At 34.0% G+C, this 23,912-nt stretch overlaps 1 protein-coding gene across 3 annotated transcripts in view; it reads left to right on the forward strand.

The window, feature by feature from the left end:
• LOC128213393 (interleukin-6 receptor subunit beta-like) overlaps positions 1-23,912 on the forward strand; it is a 46,009-nt gene that overhangs the window by 185 nt on the left and 21,912 nt on the right. For 2 of the 3 annotated variants that reach the window (XM_052919041.1, XM_052919043.1), the window contains exons 2-7: positions 4,347-4,493; positions 8,777-9,052; positions 20,064-20,187; positions 21,004-21,194; positions 21,976-22,112; positions 22,677-22,839. In XM_052919041.1, coding sequence (XP_052775001.1) covers positions 4,415-4,493; positions 8,777-9,052; positions 20,064-20,187; positions 21,004-21,194; positions 21,976-22,112; positions 22,677-22,839 — 970 coding nt within the window. In that variant the 5' untranslated portion in view covers positions 4,347-4,414. Of the gene's footprint in view, positions 1-47; positions 256-4,346; positions 4,494-8,776; positions 9,053-20,063; positions 20,188-21,003; positions 21,195-21,975; positions 22,113-22,676; positions 22,840-23,912 lie in introns of those variants that run through there. The other variant, XM_052919042.1, reaches the window with a different exon arrangement.

Raw genomic sequence — 23,912 nt, forward strand, 5'->3', positions numbered from 1 at the left:
GAAATGTATATATTCATTATTTTCAGATAATATGAAACGAAATATGCTGTTTAATATTCTTGTGTAGACATGATTTCAATATATTTGTTGACACTTATAGATATCATATAGAGACACATCATTGAAGGTTACTGGACCGATGACAGGGTTTTATTAATAGAAGTGAAATATAATGATTTAAATTAGTTAACAATTAATAAAAAGTGTATTACCCAGTGTTTTGATGTGATGATCTTATTCTTTTGACATATATGAGTAATACCGATTTCAATGAGTTAACTGATTATTAATTTATATTAATTATATTACAAGTGTCTGTTATTTTTGTTTAGAATTAGTAATTTTTTATATAACCAGTGATGAATTTTTTATACTTATTAATTGTATTATGGTGGCATATAACAGCCATAAGATAAGTATTTTAATGTTTACAAATTGTTTTGTGTTGATCACTTAGTTTTAATTAGCAATAATTATCTATAGCTGTCTAGTTAATATTCGGGAAACTTTTTCGGTAAAATAATTATCATAAGACAGAAAACAGGCTTGAAAGTGCATGTTACATGTTGAAGGTGTACACCATTAAAATGTTAACTAACTAAAGTTATGGTTTGCGAATTCCACTATAACATAATTAAGGGTCAACTTTAAAAGACTTGTATTACCACTTATATATGAATGCATTTTTTGTGCTAGCAATAACTGGTTATCCTAAGTTATGATTTGTGAATTCCACTTAGTAATATATATATATTTTTTTATATATATAGCATGTTAAGTAAAAGATAGTAATATATATATATTTTTTATATATATAGAATGTTAAGTAAAAGATATTAGGATAAATTACCAACATTTAAAGCCATAAAAAATTACATAATTATGATAATACCGTCTTGTACCAGTTTTGTTTTCAGCTGTTTTGGGAAACGGGATCTTACTCAAATTAGTGGAAATTATGGCCTTTCTCTTCAATTTCGACCTTTCACTGCCTGAGTTACTTCATTATAAAAACTTTTTGATCTTGTAAAAATTTAGAAAAACATCAACTGTGTTTGTGTTAGTTCTGTTAAAATACCAGACAACATTGTACATTTCCCTTTTTCTAGAAGTTATTCCTTTTCAGCTGGATTTGTCATAAAAAAAAATCCAGGATAAAGATTGGCGCAAACTCAGTGTAGGCAGATGGGTGTTTGGGTATCACTTACATTGTGTTTTTTTCTTTTTTGTCATAAATTAAATACAACATGTTTTATCCAATCTTCATTGTGTCATAAATTAAACACAACATATTTTATCCAATCTTCATGAAACGTGGTCAGAATATTTGTCAGCATAATATTTTAGATCAGTTTGAATAGAGGTCATCTCAGATAAAAAAATATTAAGCCAAAATTTTGTTTTAAGTTTCTTATTCCTTTCACAAATTCATCAGTGTTCAACCAATTGTCAAGAAACTTGGAATATATATATATCAGCATGCTATTTAGGGCCAGTGTAAATATGGGTCAGCTTGCGTCAAAAACAAGGTCACTAGGACAAATCAAACAAACATTGCCTTCATAGATTCAAAAATGTTTATCCAATTCTCATGAAACTAGAAATGTGTCCATAGGACACGGATGCCCCCACTTCGATTTTTTGTCACAGAAAATAAGCCATAATGATTATTCAGGATAATCTGCACATATAGGATTAGTTGAGTTGAGTTGGGTTTTACGGCATCGCAAGACTGTATCGGTTATATGGCGCCATTCAGGCAGGAAAAAACTTGTTGGATCCACATTGGACACATACTTTTCAAGAATTAGATTGGAAACATATATTTTTGAAGTATTTTTGGCAAAAAAGGGCCGTAACTCCTAAATGACTAAAGCGATTTCCATGACTATCGAACTTGATCAAGATATTATGGTCACAAACATGTGTTTAAAGTTTGGTGAGGATTGGACAAACAGTTTTCAAGAATTAGATTGGAAACATATATTTTTGAAGTATTTTTGGCAAAAAAGGGCCATAACTCCTAAATGACTAAAGCGATTTCCATGACTATCGAACTTGATCAAGATATTATGGTCACAAACATGTGTTTAAAGTTTGGTGAGGATTGGACAAACGGTTTTCAAGAATTAGATTGGAAACAATCTTCGGGACGTACGTACGTACAGACAGACAGACAGACAGACGTACGTACGGACAAGGGCAACCCTATATGCCGCCACTTTGTGGGGGCATAACAAAAAAATGGTCAGTATATTTGACAGAATATTTGTCAACATGATATTTAAGACCAGTGTGAATCTTAGGTGAAAACCTGAGTGGGACCAGGATGAATAAGGCACAAAAACATTTTCTTATCTTTATAAACATTCATCCTGCTGCAAAGTCGCTTGTCTTAAATATAAAAATCCGGCTTTAAAGCAGTTTTCACATTTGCCCTTGGTTTGCAGGGGTTGGGGTACTTTAAGGGTACAACCTTTTGACATTTGCCCGTGCATCACAACCATAATTTAATTGCATGACCTAACTTAACCACCAAATAAATGACTGACTACGCTGTAGGAATCGATCTACATGAAATAAAGCTACTGAAAATTGGACAACTTCCTCATTCGTCCCCCACAAATGAGTGTGAAGACGAAATGCATTTGAAGCCTTTTTGTGGCTTGTGAAGAAAGATTATGATTATACTATAATGAATTCATGCTTGAAGTTTTAAATGCGATTTTGATTTATGTTATAACAACAAAAGGTAGTTTTTGCATTCCAACTGAAGGCTCCATTTGCAAAATGTTTATTTATCTACCAAAGATCTAGCAAGCATTATTTGTTAAAGCTGCACTCTTGCAGTTTGAAAGTTTTGATTTTTTGTTTGTTTAAGAACTAGCTAATTTTAGTACCAATGATTTCCCACTTAAGTTATCACAAACTCTCTTACCCTTTTTAAAGTCTATTTCGTTTCGCTTCTGGGCAAAGGAAAAGTCACGCTCCAAGTGCGACTCTCTTATATGACAAATCCTGGATCCACCCTAGGATCTCTTAAAACTCCCAAACTTTACACTTTTACAAATTTCCAGCCAGCCAAGCAAGTCTGAGCAACATTTTTACCAAATGCATGACACTTTAAACAATTGGACTACTGGGCTGATAAGCTGCCATGTGTGTAAGGAGACACATACATGTACCATGTACCTTTTCAAAGCTTCTTTGCTTGTAAGGCTCCCTTAAATGTTCTTTGAAACTCAACATTCATTTTCAAGTTCTGGAAATGCTGGTTATTTTAGTTTAGAGCATATTTTTCTTCAAAAACAGGCCTAAAGGGACCTTGGTGAGAACTGAGTGTGTTAATCACTACACTAAGGGGATAATAATAGGTTTTATACCTATTTTTATGCCCCCTTTTGAAAAAAGTGGGGTATATTGTTTTGCACATGTCGGTCGGTCGGTCTGTCTGTCGGTCGGTCGGAATACCAAATGGTTTCCGATCAATAACTTGAGAACGCTTTGACCGAGGGACCTCATACTTGGTATGTGTATTGGTCATCACCAGCAGATGAACCCTATTGATTTTGAGGTCAGTGGGTCAAAGGTCAAGGTCAGTGTGACCTTTACATGAAAAACGGTTTCCGATCAATAACTTGAGAACGCTTTGACCCAGGAACCTCATACTTGGTAGGTGTATTGGTCATGACCAGCAGATGAACCCTATTGATTTTGAGGTCAGTGGGTCAAAGGTCAAGGTCAGTGTGACCTTAACATGAAAAAACGGTTTCCGATCAATAACTTGAGAACGCTTTGACCCAGGGACCTCATACTAGGTAGGCTTATTGGTCATGACCAGCAGATGAACCCTATTGATTTTGAGGTCAGTGGGTCAAAGGTCAAGGTCAGTGTGACTGTAAGCTGAAAAAAGGTTTTCTGATTGTCCATATTTTATTTAAGTGTCCAAATCCTACTAACAATTTGGCTCCCAAGGGGGCATAAATGTTTCACTAACATCTCTTGTTCAACTGTGCAATGCTGTCTTCCCTCCTCCCCAAAATCCAGCCCTCACAACTTTTGAATGAGTGTAGTTTTGGGCTCTGGCAGAAACTGGAGTGCGCAGTTGACCACCAAGCAAACTTTAATAAGCTTAGGCGGGAAATTAAACCGATGATGGGACACCTTGGTGAGAAACGAGTGTGCAAGCTGCTGCACTAATTCTTCCATCCTAGGGTTAGGCGTAGAATCAAAATGGGCCCTTAGGGATTCTTTATGAAACTTCTCCTGGTAATCTTTGCTGTAGTAAATATATTTGGTTGTGTGATAATGTAAACAATTAAACACAATATTTGTTTTATTTTTAGGTCCGAGATGGAACAGGAAAATAAGAGTTAATAAACGCAAATAATCAGACACTTCTGACACGTCCAAAATGGCTGCATTTCAAGGGGCACTATGGTCCATATATGCAACGATGTTATGTGTGATTTCTTCTGTGCTGATAGCTTCAGGTAAAAATATATCATAACAAAAATAAGTAGGTGAGTAAAATGTTTGCTATTGCCAAAACTGATCTATTTATAATGCACTATGGAATTTGAAACATGTATTATAATGTTAGTATTTTTATTTTTATGCCCCCGAAGGTGGGCATATTAAAATCGCACCGTCCGTCCGTCCGTCCGTCCGGCTCTATAACTTTCCCTTGTATGGACAGATTTTAGAATAACTTGCCACATGTGTTCCACATACCAAGACGACGTGTGGCGTTCAAGACCCGTGTCCCTACCTCAAAGGTCAAGGTCACACTTATTGTTTATTCACAATGGAGTGCTGCATATAAGGACATAGAGTATAGGTTGTCGTGTCCGGGCTGTAACTTTCCCTTGTATGGAAAGGTTTTAAAATTACTTGCCACATGTGTTCCACATACCAAGACGACGTGTCGTGTGCAAGACCCATGTCCCTACCTCTAAGGTGAAAGATACACTAAGTGTTTATTCACAAGGGAATTCTGAATATAAGGACATAACAGTGTAGGTTGTCAAGTATGGGTGGTATTTTTTTATGTTCAGAGGCAATTTAAAATAACTTGCCATATGTATTTGACACGTAAAGGCAAGATCAACTTTTCATGTACTGACCTTGTTCGTAGGTCAATATCACATTCGGGGGTATTCGTCACATACTGTGACAGCTCTTGTTTTGTACAAGAATTTGCCTGCTTATTTGTTGAGCTCATAAAGTTTCAAAGTTTCGATCATATCTGAATGACACAATAGCCTATTTGACAGCAGGTAATTTGTTCTTTTCAAAGATTTGAAAATGGATATTGCACAAAGTGGATTTTGAAGGATGCTCTGTCAGATCATTACGAGATAAAAACAAAATGAATTCTTTATTGAATCGTTTTTGTTTATTTTTTAAACGGATGTGTCATTCAAGTTTCTTAGGTGTTTAAATGCATCCTGGAAGTTAAGGTATTTTTCAACAACACTGTTTTAACATTGATGAATTTTCTAAACATTAAAGGGACTCTAAACAAAATACATTATCTATTGACCAATCAGCATTTGTTTAAGAATAGTGCTGATATTAGTCAACAAATCAAACAAATATTCCAGCTATGAAATTGAAACCCATATTAACCCTTAAGCTGCTGATGGCGATTTTAAAGGCTTTGCAAACAGCTTGGAACCAGACCAGATGCCGAGTAACTCGGCGCCTGGTCAGGTTCCAAGCTGTTTGCCACTCAGTCAATATATCCCCAAAGTTTTAAGTAAATTGAAAGAAATTTAGAATAAACCAGACGACATTTTTGAGCAGACGACAATTTACCCAGCATGCAAAGGGTTAATTTCAGTGCAGTTTTGCCACATTAAAGTATTGATAGAAGTGTAGTACTATGGAACGCCGAGGTGCGCCCTTCTTTTTGTGTCCTAATCAATTGACTACCGTAACACGAATCCAATTCAAGATTTCAAAGAAAAGATATGATCATTTATAGATACGCTTTACATAATACAAGCTTTCAGAAACTCAATAATTTTAGAGACACATAGTATACCTCGTAGGTTGATGCGAAGATTATCACTTTTAGTTTTAATACATTATTACCGGTATGTTTAACTCATTTGACTTAAATATCAAAACCCCAAAATAGCATTTGATTCGGGTAATGATTAAAAAAAAATAAGAGATATTTTGGCTCTTTTTTAATTGAGCAATTTGTGGCCACATAGCTATTAATTATTTGAAAAACACATTTATGAACTTCAAGGATACTATTTTTTTGCTCAGCGTGAGCTATTGTGAAAGAGTGATTGTCCGTCATCTGTCCAACCATCCATCGTCAACATTTTCCTTCAAACAACTTTTCCTCCTAAACAACTAGGACAATTTCAACTTCACAGAAAGGATCCTTGGGATTTTAAAATAATTTCACAGGAATATTATTTTCTTGATTTTTTTATTATTATTATATTTTTTTAAATTTTGTTTTTATAATTATTCATTATTTTACAATCATTGAAGACACCAACTTCAAACTTCATGAACCTATACACAGTTACAATGCACTCTTTTGTGATAAGTTATACAACTCCAATTTAAACTTTGTTTAATAGAGTCATGGTCCGTTGTAACTTTTTAAACAAATACATACTTTTTATTTTTTTATACACCCGTTTAAAAAAAGGGACATATTAAAGTTTCACCTGCTACATACTGGCATTTGGGCAGACAATTTTGCGGATGATGTCAAGTATGTTGTCTAACCAATAACTTTAGAACCCTTTGTCCAATCATGACCAAATTTGGTCAGAATGTGTATGAGCATAATACCTTACCTTTTTAGTTTTTCTCAGTTGATTGTAAAGGGCCATCTTAGCTGATTTCTTCATCTTTAAACATTTTTGCATATTTTTTTATCATTAACGTAAAATGAGTTAAAGATGATTATGCATTAAAATAAAAAAAAATTAAAAATTGGCATCAACCTTTATTGTGCATCATTATACTGAATGTAGTCTGTCAAAAATGTGAAATTGTACTTGATGGAGAAGCATGCGAAAACCCAACTGACAGAATACTCTTTTAATATCACACAGAACATCATGAGGATTATTTAAGGAATGAATTGTGGGATTGGTGTCATTATCGGGGTATGAACGCAATTGGGCTGGTCAAAGTGTGTGGAGTTCAAAGGACTCCATGCGTTATTTGACTAGCCCAATTGCATTCATATCCCCGATAATGACATCAATCCCACAATTTATTACTTATATTTACACCAATAAGTCATTATTTCATTCAAGAATTGTTAAAAAAATACATTTAATTTTAGAAACTTTTCAGTAGTCCTTTCTTACCCATTCTGTAAATAGAACAACCTGACTGTAACCGGAAACATTTTATCAAATGATGTCACAATAATGCGGGGAAAAGATCAACCTCTTGAAATCACTTTTAAACATAAAATTGAAACACTTATGGCAACAAAAACATTCATCATATCATTAATTAACAATGTTAGTTAATTTCCTTGTTATCTGTTTCAACTTCCAAGGTGATGCTGTCAATGGTTGAAATTAAATTTATGCTAATTTGTATTTGTTTGATTAACACGATAGCATCGTGCTTGAGTCTGTTTCCTGTCTTGTAACCCGCCAGTACTAATGTCCTTATTGAGAGGCCATGAGAAAGTATCCGTGGGTGAGAGTGGTCTATCTTGTGGTATATGTGTCCACCAAGACATTGAGGATCTAAGCCCCACCAGGGTGTTATGTAGATATGCCTATGGTAGATCCCGATTTTCAGTTATAAAAGTCTGCTTGCCTACAGCCTAAAATACATTAAGTTTTATTTTAAGTTTTATTTGGCTTTTTCTGTGTTATTGAATGTTCCATACAAAATTCATGTTTCTTATAAGATCTTTAGAGCTTAAGTGACGTCAAGAGAGACCATTTGTACAGTTTTAGATATGAAAACAACATAATTTAGCACAATTGGCAGTGTTTCTCAGAGGTTCAATGAAAAAATTTCTTTAAATATTTTTTTTGTGCAGTATTATATAACGCTTAATTTGATACTTATATAATAAAACTAATATAATAAAAATGGTTTTAACTTAATAAGAATTTTTACCTTGCCTTTGATAGCAATATTCTTTTATACTTGGTAACATCTATTATTCTAGCAATGCACAATTTTAAATTACTCATCTTTTAACAAAAAATAAATAAAAAATGAATCATGTCTGCATGCAGAATTTCATATTATTTTATGTAAAGGTCTGCCTGTTTAGTTAGTTATGAATTGTTCCTGAATGAAAATGTATGCGCTATTTCAACTTGTTTGTTTAAAACAGGTTTAAATAGTTACTGTAAGATCTGACGGCATGAATATGAAGGACTGTGTGTGTATCAATTGGCAATTGAATTAAAGCCAGCCAAATAAAAAAATAAAAAAGATCCTTTTGCGATGGCAAAAAAGTTTCACAGAAGTTTTAATTCAGCCATATTCCACCACTTCAAAAAGTTTTGATATAAGGGCTGAGATTTTATGTGGTACTGGTGCATATTTATGTAGTATTTACATTGTTAAAATAGCACTGAGTGTCCCATATGGAGTTAAATATTTTAGAACTTGCGTCATTTTTGTCACATTATTTTACTCTTTTTTTCCCACTTATACACAAGTTTGTAGAAGCATTTATTTATGCTTGGTTGCCTTTTAGTCTTCGATATATCTTACCAATGGTTTTAATGTTTCACTTTTGCTTTTTTGCTTTCAGGGGAACTTATACCAGACGAACCCCGTGTGTGCACAAATACTAGTCTTACCTTCACGTGTAGCGACCCTGGCAACGCCAGTGCATTGCAGCTCCTTGTTTTCATGGTAGACTTTGTTATGATTCCTGAATCCGAGCTCGATCGAGGAGAAAGCAATGTCAGCTACACAATCCCTCGTATATCAACAGCAGATACCAATGCCAATGTGTTTTGTGGATATGTCAATGAAAGTTTAGAATATTATGAAGACATAGGAATGGCGTTTGTAACTGTATATAGTAAGTAAAGTTTTCGTTACTTTTTTTGCATGTTATGTAGTCTGGTGCAATATTGGACTAACTTAAATGCAGTTAATCAAAAATTGCACTGAACCTAATTTATAGCAATGGAAAAAAAGTGCTACAGCTATTGTTAACATTTTTATATGATTAAAGAAAGGCAATGTGATTTTTAGCTTGACTATTCGAAGAATAAGGAGAGCTATACTACTCACCCTTGCGTCGGCGTCGGGGTTGGCGTCACACCTTGGTTAAGGTTTTGCATGTAAACACCTTTAAGTCATTATCTCAGTAAATACATCAGTTATTGCATTGAAACTTTGGATATGTATTCCCAACTACCTTACATATTGAATTAATGAAGATAGATAACAATTATTTGAATATAATGCAAAAATAATAGGCCTTTATTATTCGACTTAAAAATTCTGTATAAGGCTTTGCGTGTAAGCACACATAGGTTAATATCTCAGCAACTACTTGAGGTATTGCATTGATACTTGATACAATGGTACACAACCATCCAACCTACTAAATTAACCAAGTTAGATAACTCTAGTTTGCATTTAATGCAAATAATTGCCCTTTATTATTCGACTTAGAAATTCTGGTTAAGGTTTTGCGTGTAAGCACACATAGGTTAATATCTCAGCAACTACTTCAGGTATTGCATTGAGACTTCATACAATGGTAGTCAACCATCCAAACTACTTAATTAACCAAGTTAGATAACTCTAGTTTGCATTTAATGCAAAATAATTGCCCTTTATTATTCGACTTAGAAATTCTGGTTAAGGTTTTGCATGTACCGGTAACCACATTTAAGTCAATATCTCAGCAAATATATCATGTATTGCATCGAAACATTAGATATGTATTCCCAGATAACACTTTTTTGAATATAATGCAAATTATGGGCCTTTATTATTTGACTTAGAAATTCTGGTTAAGGTTTTGCATGTTAGCACACATAGGTTCATATCTAAGCAATTACTTGATGGATTGCATTGAGACTTTATACAATGGTACTCAACCATCTACTTAAATAACCAAGTAAGATAACTCCAGTTTGCATTAACTTAAAATAATGGCCCCTTTTTTATTCAACATAGAAATTCTGGTTAAGGTTTTGCATGTAACCACTTTTAAGTCAATACCTCGGCGAATACATCATGTATTGCATTGAAACTTTACACACAGGCTCCCATCTATTTAACCTTCTTATTTAATCAAGTAAGATATCTCTATCTTTTATAATATATAATTTTTGCCCCTTTATTATGCGACTTAGAAATTCTGGTTAAGGTCTTGCATGTTAGCACACATAGGATAATATCTCAGCAACTATTTGATGTATTGCATTGAGACTTTATACAATGGTATTCAACCACCCAACTTAATTGAATAACCAAGTTAGATAACTGTATTTTGCAAAAAATGGCCCTGTATTATTAGACTTACAAATTCTCATTAATATTTTGCATGAAACCACATTTATGTTTATATCTCAGCACACCATGTGTTGCATTGAAATCTAATTTAACAGTGATCCATGCATGTTTTGCCAAAACTTTTCAATCCTTACATTGAAAAGCGGGGGAATAGTCCAGCGCGCTGTCTCTGAGACAGCTCTTGTTGTAATTTAGTAAAATGACAGGGACAACTATTGCATAGCACTTTTTTAGCCCTTAAAAGTTAGTTTGCCATAGCAACGTAATGTGCATGTTAAATTTAAATGTCACTAAATCCAATGGACTTCAATGCATGCATAACAGAAATGTTACATACCTAGGTACGCTGGACAATTTCAGCCCTACTTGCATGCTGGAAATACCAATACAACCAAAAATCTTATTGACTGTCTACTGATTAAAGATGGCGTTTATAAATTCTGTCTGACAAATATCTCATCCAGTCTGAATCATTTGTGTGTTCAGTGATTTTGAGATGGAAAGGAAGTTGCACAGTATAATAGGCTTGGACTTATTTTATGGGGCACAATCTTTGTTTTCAGAAAGAAGACCTTTAGATTACATACAAAAAATACCTTATACACATTCGCCCCTTCCCCTTTGTAGCTTCTTGACATACAACGAAATATAATTGATATGTATTTAAAACCAGATAAGGCAATAGTGTTCAGCTTGTTGAATGTGGCCAGTATCTGGTAGAATAGAATAAGTCTGCTCTCAGTTCAACAAAGCTGTTAAAGCTGCACTCTAACAGATTGAATGTTCTCACAACTTTTTAATTTTTTGTCCTAGAACGAGCCATTTTTTTTCGAAAATTCATGGAAAGCAATTATATAAGTCTGCTGACAAAAAATTAAATTGCAGATTTTTATATTGAAGTTCAAAAATGGATGTTTTATGCATTTTTCTTAAAACTGTTGGCTTAAGGCATAAAACATTAATTTTCGAACAGAAATATGAAAATCTGCGACTCTTATCTTTTCTCAGTAATCTTTTATCATTGGTTTGCAGATATTTTCGCAAAAATTTGCTCTTTCAAAGACAAAAAATAAAAAAAAGTTGTAAACATGGTATATCTGTGAGAGTCCAGCTTTAATAACAAAACATGTTTCAAGTCCATGTGCATTTCTTTGTCCATAGCTTATACATGTTTATTTCTTTATTGTATCAGTTTAACATTATAAACGGTTGTTAGTGGTCAGCATTATATTTTGTCCAATGAAAAGGGCGTATTTCTCAAGTTATCATTTATTTTAGCAAATCTGCAATCAGCCATTATTGATTTGAAGCGGTAGATATAAACAATGGCTCACCCAGTTAGTGGGTAGTTTACACAGTATAATGTAGACCACAAAAAGCTTAAAAGATTTTCAGTATGAACTTACACAAAATAAATGGTTATCATCATCAGACAAGGGCTGCGTTGCATCAAACCACTCGTTTTTGTAAGTACATACTAACGATCTTAAACCATTACTCAATTTAGATAAGGGTGGAATTCACAATCATGTTGCTGAAACCTAAGTTTTTCCTGTCTTTTACCAGCAAGGGGTGTAGATATCGGACCTTTTTTGTAGTTATTAGGCTGTAGGCCGCTGTAATTTGACTATGAAAATGTTAAGAAATGGATGTAAGTTATGAAATGACATAAGATGTTTTATGAATAACGGCCCTGCACTTGTTCTATTATAAGAAGTTGCCTAACATACCGGTACGCTATCTTATAAGATTGGAAATTAAGCCATATATAATTAAAACTTAATTGGCTCATTCTATTGTGTTGTTTGGTAAATCATCCCTTCAAAGTGGCCTACATGTATATTGTCAAGTTCTTTTTTTTTAAATACAAGGGTGACAGCAAAAAGGTTCTAACAACTTCATTATCGAATGTCACTTAAAACCTTTTCACGTTCACCCCTCAAAATGGACTTCTTCATGAGCAGTATTGCTATTTATAATGTGTGGGTTTTATAATTAGCTTAATTAGGATATACCAAAATGGTTTTGTTTCTTTGACATTTTTGAGAGGCTTATATAAATAAAGTTATTGAGAGTGTATTTAGATGTATATTATTTTAGTAACACAATTATTAGGGATAAAATGATAATGGAGTAATTTTGAAAATAAGCATTTAAGACTTTAAGGTCCCTGCTTATTGATTGCAAAATATCGGAATCGATTACTGCTTATTTACCAGTCAATTGTAACCAATTGAATCTGACTTCTTTCAAATTGGGAGAGAATCAGGATGATTCATCTTTTTTAAATATATGGAAGATCTTGTTAAATTCCGGGAAAAGCTTGGCTAAAATGCGGACAAATCCCGTAAAAAGAACGGATATTTTCCGGCACAAAGCCATGGCCCATTCCCCGCTATTTTCTCCGCATAAACAAAACCACTGCATTCACTTGGCACTGCGAGGCCACCTTGATCATAAAAGCACTGGGCTTTCCCCGGTATACCCCCGGGCCAGGGGTGGGGGGGGGGCCATGGTTACAATTAGCTGGTGCATTACTGGCGGTATTCTCTTTAGATTGAAAAACAGTGTAGAATAACAGTATACATGTAAATCAATTAAATTTTAGCTAAAGAACTTATCATACAGCATGAGATTTTGCATTCATGTTTATTCATATCCACCCCATATTATTAGTACCAATGATCGATTCTGAATCTTGACCGATTTTAGATCCCCACCAATGATGGGTCTGTCCATATTTTTGTTCATTTTTCGTTTGTCTGTTTGTTCATATTATACCTTTTATTTAATTGTTGACTATATTGATACACCATTTTACAAAGTATTTTTTTTTTTCAATTTCTTTTCAATCTTTTTTGGTACAATAACAAAGAATAATACATTTGGCCTTTCACTGCTCAAGAGTCAAGTGTTTATAATTCATATATGTTATTAACTGGGATTTTGAGATTACAAACAATATTTTGCTGAAACAATCATAACACTTCTGAAATGATGAGCGATACACTATTTGTAAAGTGTTGAAATTAAATGACACACATCATATTTTTAGCCATTTTACTCTTTTTTTATTTTGATTCTCTGGTTTATACATTTCTCTTTTTTGTTTGAAACAGTTTTGTTTTGTTTTGTTTGAGGTAAGGAAAAAACACCAAAAACATTTTTCAAAGTAAAATTATGTTTTAAAAACTTTTTGAATTTTTAAAATATGGCCTTGGTCATTTTATTTTTTTGCAAACTAGTTGAGGTGCTACATAATTATGATTCTGGCCCCAATTTCTCGAAACTTCTTAAGTCTCTTATTACAGGATTAAGCTAAACCCACTATTTTTGTCTTTCAATATATTGCGTTTTATATACTGGTTTAAAAGTTTTAATACTTTAGATAGGAATTATCATTACGATTACCAAAATAAGCCATTTTTCATTTATTAAAAATCACTTTAAGTAGGTATTTTGGCTTTTTGAAATAAGCAGCTTAAGCCTATTAAGCTTAAGAAGTTTCGAGAAATTGGGGCCTGGCCTTTAAATAGATCTTGTAACAAATGCATTTTAGTAGCATGCTTGCAAACATAGCTTGATATATTCACAACTCTGTAAGTTTGTGCTTTTAATGTATATAAATCACAGGCACACAGTGTTTTTTACTAGGTTTTCAACAACAAAAAATGGGTTATTAGAATAAGGATGATGTTCATTTAACAAAATTTGACTTTATGGCTTGTCAACAAAACTACATGAGAGTTTGGTTAGTGGTCACCAAGCTGGAAAAGTTGGTTTTCTCTGGGTATTCCAGTTTCCTCCTCAACACAGGATCACTCTCTCGCACAAAATGGTGCCAACGAGAGTGACTTTCTTCATTATCATTGTGAAAATATATAATGTTTAAACTAAAAGTACTTCTACCAGTATCTCTATACACATTTTGGCATTAAGAACACCTCCATCAGTAAATCATAAATTAGTTTTTGCTGAAATATAATATTGTTAATGCACATATTTGAAAATAATCTAAATTTTGATAGTACTGAGCATTAAGCTCATTTATCTTTCTTTTGTGAATATTTTATTTTTTTGCATCATTATATTGTTAATTGTGTGCACACGATCAATCTATCTCATATTTGAGCAGTTGAAATCTTTTGCATTTCTTGTTCAAAATATGAAAATAGTAATAAATGTTTCCTACTGTATGATTTTGCATAAAAGAATTACTACACCAGTAACAAAGTTATAACTTCCATAATTATGTTCTGCAAAGTGCCGGTTTAGTTGACCAGCCACATGAGGATACATTATTCCATGCCTAAGAGAGTTTTCCTTGCTTTTTGTCTCCACATTAATTTCAATATCAGCATGCGAAACAAGTAAAATGGGTGTAGCCGTTCTATAACTACCATGCAGATAAAAATGTTATGCACTTTAACATGCCGCATTCTATTTATTGAACGTTGTCTCTTATGATTGAAATTATACACTCACACTAAAGTGCTTCTATATAATCTCAAAAAAACTTGGGTTGAGGTTACTTGTAAATAAATTATAATACACAGGACAGGAAAGTCCAATCCAATTATTCAACAACCTTAAACAAATGAAATTAGACATACGACTTGAGACATACAACCTGAGACAAACAATTTTAGACATTCAATTTTAGACATACAACCTTAGACATACATCCTTAGACATACAACCTTAGACATACAACCTTAGACATACAACTTTAGACAAACAACCTTAGACATACAACCTCAGATATACAACCTTAGACATACAACCTTAGACATACAACCTAAGACATACAACCTAACACAAACAACCTCAAACATGCAACCTTAGACATACAGCCTTTAACAAACAACCTAAGATAAACAACCTTAGACATACAACCTTAGACATACAACCTTATACCTACAACCTTAGACAAACAACCTTAGACAAACAACCTTAGACATATAACCATAGACATACAACCTAAGACATACAACCTTAGATATACAGCCTTAGACAAACAACCTCAGACCTACAACCTTAGACCTACAACCTTAGACCTACAACCTAAGACATACAACCTTAGACATACAACCTTAGACATACAACCTTAGACATACAACCTAAGACATACAACCTTAGACCTACAACCTAAGACATACAACCTTAGACATACAACCTTAGACATACAACCTTAGACATACAACCTAAGACATACAACCTTAGACCTACAACCTTAGATATACAGCCTTAGGCAAACAACCTCAGACCTACAACCTTAGACCTACAACCTTAGACATACAACCTAAGACATACAACCTTAGACATATAACCTAAGACATACAACCTAAGACATACAACCTTAGACCTACAACCTTAGATATACAGCCTTAGGCAAACAACCTCAGACCTACAACCTTAGACCAACAACCTTAGACATACAACCTAAGACATACAACCTTAGACATATAACCTAAGACATACAACCTTAGACATACAACCTTAGACCTACAACCTTAGATATACAGCTTTAGACATACAACCTTAGACATATAACCTAAGTCATACAACCTTAGACATACAACCTTAGACATACAACCTAAGACATACACCGTTAGACATACAACCTTAGATATACAGCCTTAGACAAACAACCTTAGAATGCAACCTTAGACATACACCCTTGGACATACAACCTTAGATATACAGCCTTAGACAAACAACCTTAGAATGCAACCTTAGACAAACAACCTTAGAATGCAACCTTAGACATACAACCTTAGATATACAGCCTTAGATATACAGCCTTAGACAAACAACCTTAGACAAACAACCTTAGAATGCAACCTAAGACATACAACCTAACACAAACAACCTCAAACATGCAACCTTAGACAAACAACCTTAGATATACAGCCTTAGACAAACAATCTTAGAATGCAACCTTAGACATACAACCTTAGACATACAACCTTAGACATACAACCTTAGATATACAGCCTTAGACAAACAACCTTAGAATGCAACCTTAGACATACACCCTTGGACATACAACCTTAGATATACAGCCTTAGACAAACAACCTTAGATATACAGCCTTAGACAAACAACCTTAGAATGCAACCTTAGAATACAACCTTAGACATACAACCTTAGACATACAACCTTAGATATTCAGCCTTAGACAAACAACCTTAGAATGCAACCTTAGACATACACCCTTGGACATACAACCTTAGATAATACAGCCTTAGACAAACAACCTTAGATATACAGCCTTAGACAAACAACCTTAGAATGCAACCTTAGACATACACCCTTGGACATACAACCTAAGACATACACCCTTAGACATACAACCTTAGATATACAGCCTTAGACAAACAACCTTAGAATGCAACCTTAGACCTACAACCTTAGACATACAACCTAAGACATACGACCTTAGACAAACAACTTCAGACAAACAACCTTAGACATACAGCCTAAGACATACAGCCTTAGACAAACAACCAAAGATAAACAACCTTAGACAAACAACCTTAGACATACAACCTTAGACCTACAACCTTAGACAAACAACCTTAGACATGCAACCTTAAACATTCAACTGTACACATACAACCTTAGACATACAACCTTAGATATACACCCTTAGACATACACCCTAAGACATACACCCTTAGACATACACCCTTAGACATACAACCATAGACATACAACCTAAGACACATGACCTTAGACATACAACCTTAGACAAACAACCTTAGACAAACAACCTTAGACATACAACCTTAGACATACAACCTAAGACATACACCCTTAGACATACAACCGTAGACATACAACCTAAGACATACAACCTTAGACATACAATCTTAGACATACAACCTAAGACAAACAACCTTAGACATACAACCTTAGACATACAACCTAAGACATACACCCTTAGACATACAACCGTAGACATACAACCGTAGACATACAACCTTAGAATGCAACCTTAGACATACACCCTTGGACATACAACCTAAGACATACACCCTTAGACATACAGCCTTAAACAAACAACCGTAGACATACAACCTTAGACAAACGACCTTAGAAAAATAAAATAAGACAAATAACCTTAGACATACAGCCTTAGACAAGCAACCTTAGACAAACTTCCTGAGACAAACAACAATAGACAAAGGAACTTAGACTTACAACCTTAGACAAACAACCGAAGACAAACAACCTTATACAAATGACCTTAGACAAGCAACCTAAGACAAACAGTCTTAGACATACAGCCTAAGACATACAACCTTAGACAGATGATCTTAGACAAACAATCTTAGACAAACAGTCTTAGACATACAGCCTAAGACATACAACCTTAGACAAATGACCTTAGACAAGCAATCTTAGACAAATAACCTTAGACAACCTTAGACAAACAATCTTAGACATACAACCTCAGACCTAAAACCTTAGACAAATGACCTAAGAAAAAAACAACCTTAGACAAATGACTAAAGACATACAACCTTAAACATACAGCCTTAGACAAACAACCGTTTACAAGGACCTTAGACTAACAACCTTAGACAAACAATCTAAGAGAATTAACCTTAGACATACAGCCTTAGACAACAACCTTAGACAAACAATCTTAGACAAATGATCTTAGACAAACAACCTAAGACAAACAACCTTAGACTTTAAACCTTAGATATACATCCTAAAACAAACGACCTTAGACAAACGACATTAGACTTACAACCTTAGACATACAGCCTTAGACATACAACCTTTGACAAAGGACTTTAGACTTACAACCTTAGACAAACAACCTAAGACATACAACCTTAGACAAACAACCTTAGACAAATAACCTTAAACAAACAACCAAAGACAAACTATAAAGCATGGCTACCAACATGGTTATTCCAGTTTAAAGAAAATATTGTGTATGTTTTGATGATAGAGCATGATATAACCTGATTTGATTTTTATGAGTTTTCAGCAGCTGCAGTATGATATACATGTCCAACCTATGTATTACATTACATAGTATTCTAATGTTTGGCAACCTATATCACTTTATTTTATCCTAGTTTCTGACAATCAAGATTGAGAGAATAACCAAAAAAAAAAAAAATAATTGCCAACTTTATAATATTTAATAACAGGATATGCTAATAATGACAGAGGAATAAATAGAAATTCAGAATATGACAAACAATCTAAGTGCCCCTTTATATAAATGAAACCCTGGGCAAATCAGCTGTAAAAATCTCGTACTCATGAATAATTAATATGGTGAAATCCAGCTGCTTGATTGGTTGCATGAGACACACCTCATGCAGTGCGGAAATTGCCTAGAAGTTAAGGATGTTATCTTGGTTCAAAATAATCCAATGAGATCACGGCTTACAAATCGTTTTAGGCAGGATATTGTTAAAAATGATGATTATTATAAGTTCTTCACAAAGGAGATTCTTTCCTTTTTGTTATCGGCTATTTCATTGGTCGGAAAATGCTTATGAATATTCATGATTTCCCAAGTTTCCTTAGCCAGTTTGCCCATGGTATCATATAGGTTATGATATGCTGGGGTGCCAAGGATGATTTTAATGGTATACACATGTTTCTAGGGACAATACACACAGAGTAGCAAGGCCCATCACTCTGGCTTTTATGACTGTTGAGTTACTTTCAGTGAACAGTAAAACTGTGGTCGTTCGAACAAGCGGTCATTCGAGAACTGGCATTCCCTCGAGGTCGGAGCTTAGTCCCGAACTTTTTTCCTTCTATTTTCATATAAAATATACCTACGCTGCATCGAAACCTAATTATGTCGAGGAGTCGAGCAATATTCTGGGTCCCAAGTACACAAATCATGCACAAAACCTTATGGCTCCCTCGAGGTCATAAATTCACACTTTTTCCCGAACGCGTGTTCCAAAATAAACAAAAAATTGCTAGGTATTAAAATTTTCACAAGATGTGAAAATTTGCAATGACAGTTGAAAGGCAATTGATAAGGTGTGAAAAACCGTTTAACATTGTTAACGCATGACCGATATTAGTTGATATGTGCATTTCAGAAGATAATTATGAGAAATGTTAATGAGAAAAAAAAATATGAATAAACACTACCATATCGATCCAATTTCTGAAAAGAATTCCTTTTTGTCACTTTGCTTTGCAATATGGTTATTTTGTAAACAATACACACCGATTTATTGATTTATTGATATTTCTTTTACATTTTATATTTAGTTTACATATTTAGTAAACGACAGCCTTTGAACATATGAGCGATTTCTACAGCGCAACACATAATCGGTGTTTAAGTAAACAGACTACTTCATACTTGAAATACACTGAAATATATTTTATAACAAACTGGAGAATTGAAAATCGGGTTGTTCGAAACATCGGTTCCCTCGAGGTTTAGGCTCGCTCCCCGGTGACCTCGAGCAATCGCAGTTTTACTGTATTTGTAAAAATATGGATGAACACCAAGATTGTTTCTGTGTTAAATTATAATGCTACCTTTTTTTCCTACATAGGTTATCCCAAAGACCTTGAAGAAATTCACTGCGAAGTAGATGACTATGACAAAGCTATGACATGCACCTGGAAATGGGGACAGGAATACTTTGGCAAGAACACTCCAGAAGTCACATGCCAGTTGTGAGTTTGGACTTTTATCAAATTAGTAACCAAAGGTCACAACAAATCGATGTTTCATTCATTGGATTTGCTGTAAGCACGTAAAAAACCAATCTATTTTTGAGAGTCTGCTGCCAATTTTTACCAAAGAACATGAAGAAATGCCAACAAAGTCTTTCTAGTGAAGCCTTGTTGTATAAACAACATGTTTTTATATTTCACTGAAGACTCCTGCAGACAGAACATAATATTATTAGAAAAATTCTTTGTTGAATACAATGTACGTGAAGTTAGTGGCCTAGCGGCATGGAATTAGATTCTGAGCGGTCTGAAATTATCAGCCTGGTGGCCAAGCAGCCTGGTGGTCAAGTGGCATGAAGTTGGCGGCTTAACAGCCTAGTAGCATAATTTTTTTGTCTCTTTCAAAGCAATTGTTGATGCGTTTGCTTGGAAAACAATGAATGATAAACCAATGTTTGTTATTTATACATTAACATAGCGGCCTTAAATTGTTTTCTATTTCAGAGCATTTTTATTTTTGTTTTTTTCTAAAACAATGATAAATTAACTACCACCAAAATCACGCTGTGAGGCTGCCAGGACGCTATACTGCTAACTTCACGCCCCTAGGCCGCTAGGACCTAACTTCATGTACATTTGAATACATGCTTTAACTTACACTTAGAAGTAGGAATAAAATTGTAGCTGTTACATATAAGAAAAATAGTTTTGCCAGCGCCAGCTCATGTTTTGAAAAAAACACCAAAACTACTGAATTATAACAAAATGACGGCTGAACTGGATGACAGCTGAACTGGATCATTTTTCTCTATTCAGTCGAGCCCCAGAACTCTCAGCCTCATGGACAATATGTAATGCTACAAAAAAAGGCAAAGGAGTAACTCTACAGATAAACAGCACAAGGCAAGGGGACTTCAGTTTGAAGAAAATGGAATTCAACATGACGCTCGAGTCTCAGTGTGACATATCTACCTCCAAAGTGTTTCCAATAGATACAAACAATATTGGTATGTATTAGATTCTAAGAGAAAATATGATGTTTAAAATAGCAATTATATAAGGTTTTGAATCATACTTTGCATTTATGAGGTAAAGAAAGCTAATACTGAGATTGAGATTTGACTTGAATATCTTTGTGATACAGGGGTCTTTACCACTGGACCACAGGGGCGTTGATAAGTAATAGGTGTTATCTAACAAACAATTCATGATTATTGATCATTTGTAAACAATGCAGCGAAGGTCATCCACATTCCAATGTTGATGTTTTCAAAAGCCAAGAGAGTTGCTTTAATGGTTGAACAGAGTAGAAGAAAATAAATTGCATTTGCACTAAATTGCTGGTTTTGATAATGTGCACAGACATGCAACTTGATTGTGCAAAATGATATCTGACAACATATAGGGTGAAGTGCTAAGTGATTTGCATAGTAGTGTGCTCCTATATAATATCAATATAAGTTACATGAAAGCCCTTTTATATTTGCCATGGCAAGATTAAAGCTGCCTCTCAGAGTGCACTTTCTGTAACATTATCCACTCTATATCTATTGTATTGATGAAATAGTAATATTTTTAGCTTATACTGAATAATATTGAATACCTAAATATGATCCGCGAACATATCTCTTATAATCATGCCGTGGAGATTTGATTTTGTGCGCAAAATGACACATACAGAAAAAAAAAAGTGGCTGGGTCCGGGCTCAAACATGGTTAACCCTACTTGCAAGTAAGACCTCTACCAACTGAGCAAAATAAATGACATTTTATTATCTTCTCTTTCAGTCCGGCCAGCACCAGCATATAACCTCACTACTGCTGTTTTGAACAGTTCCTGCATAGAATTTCACTGGCATCACAGGTCACCACATCATAACAAGACACATCGCATAACTGTTACAAGCAAATGGAATGATACACAGGTAGTGTTTGCGTTTTTTAGCAGGCGATTGCATCAGCGTACAGTTTAAGTTTTTGAGCAAGTTGGCAATTCACTTATAACTCCAATACCCTTCATTCAATACTTTAACACTTCCACAGTTGTTCAGGACCATCCCACAATGAGGTCACATGACTACATTTTGTCTTAAATACAATTTTCTCCTCTAAATCAAACCATTATCCTCTATTTATTTTATGATGGCAGGGATCAATTTCAACAAAGCTGCTTTGGCTTTGACATCAGGTAACATACTGCACACAATCACCTTTGGTTAAGCACATTTTGGTTGTCATATTCACGACTTAGTTGTGCTACATTTTGTGGATTAGTGAACATTGCCATTCAAGATACAAAGTCATTTTCTGATTTTACATAATATATACTGTTAAAAGCATAGTAGAAGAGAATGTGATGATCTTGTAAGGTAGACATGCATTGACAAGCGCTCTCCTTTGAAGGCACTTTGACATAACCCGGTAACTGTAATCCTTATGTAAAATATTTTCAGACCAAAACTACAATGTATTTCGATTGTTTTTTTCAGGTCAAGGAATTAAATGCTACTCATGATACTGTCAGTAGGATCAACCATACGATATGTGACCTTCACCCTTCTACAACCTACTCAGGCAGCATTGAAATGATGCCAATTGTGGGGGGATACTGGAGTGACGAATCGCAAGTCAAAGGCACAACAAAGGAAGATAGTATGTATATTTAGCTTGTCTGTGTTTAATAAGTAATATATAAGTACATAATAATTTTCTTCAAGGTTACTTAACCTTTTGATTATATACAAATTATTGTGATTGAGCCTCAAATAAAGAATCTCAAAATAATTATAGAAGAAGTTTTGTATGATTTCTTTTCCTTGTGGCTTCTTGCCTATGATCGATATGATCGATTTATTAACAATTAACATTCCAAATCTACTGCTCTATCAATGAGTTCCAAATAAGATTAATTTAGACACAATTTTTTGATTGTTTATATGTTACATAAAACCCTCTAGTTTGGTCTGCCTATTGTTGTGTAATGCATATGGTCGAAGACTGCTGACATATTATTATTAGTACCCCTGGGTTCAAATCCTATCGATCGAAACTGTGTATAGCTTATGTTTACATAAAAAAACTACATGTGTATAAATAAATATTGAATTGAATTGAAACCTGCTGCTGGCGGATTTGTTTTCTTTCTATTTATTATTATTTTTTATAATTATACTTACAAATATGATTTCATGTCCTATCATATCACCTTGAAATGTCTTTCAAATTTTTCAGACAAGTTTTATATTTCATTGGATCAAAACAGTCGTTAATTGGCCTTCAATGGCTTGTGGCGAGAGTTGAAATTAGATTTTTTTTAATTATAATCACTCAATTGCAAAATTCTTTTATGCAATTAAAATTTGAGCATTTTGAAATGTTGGCAATTAAATGGAAAAAGAAGGCGGTGAAATATCAGTGTAACATGTTGGAAGTGTTCCGAATGGCTGTACACTATTTTATCAAACTTATGGCAGCACTCACTTATCAATAACAAAATTCAAGATAAAAGTACATAATAATTTTCTTCAAGGTTACTTAACCTTTTGATTGTATACAAATTATTGCGATTGAGCCTCAAATAAAGAATCTCAAAATAATTATAGAAGAAGTTTTGTATAATTTCTTTTCCTTGTGGCTTCTTGCCTATGATCGATATGATCGATTTATTAACAATTAACATTCCAAATCTACTGCTCTATCAATGTTCACTGTGAATAAGCAGAAAG

Source organism: Mya arenaria, chromosome 13 (genome assembly GCF_026914265.1).
Source record: "Mya arenaria isolate MELC-2E11 chromosome 13, ASM2691426v1".
NCBI lineage: Eukaryota > Metazoa > Mollusca > Bivalvia > Myida > Myidae > Mya > Mya arenaria.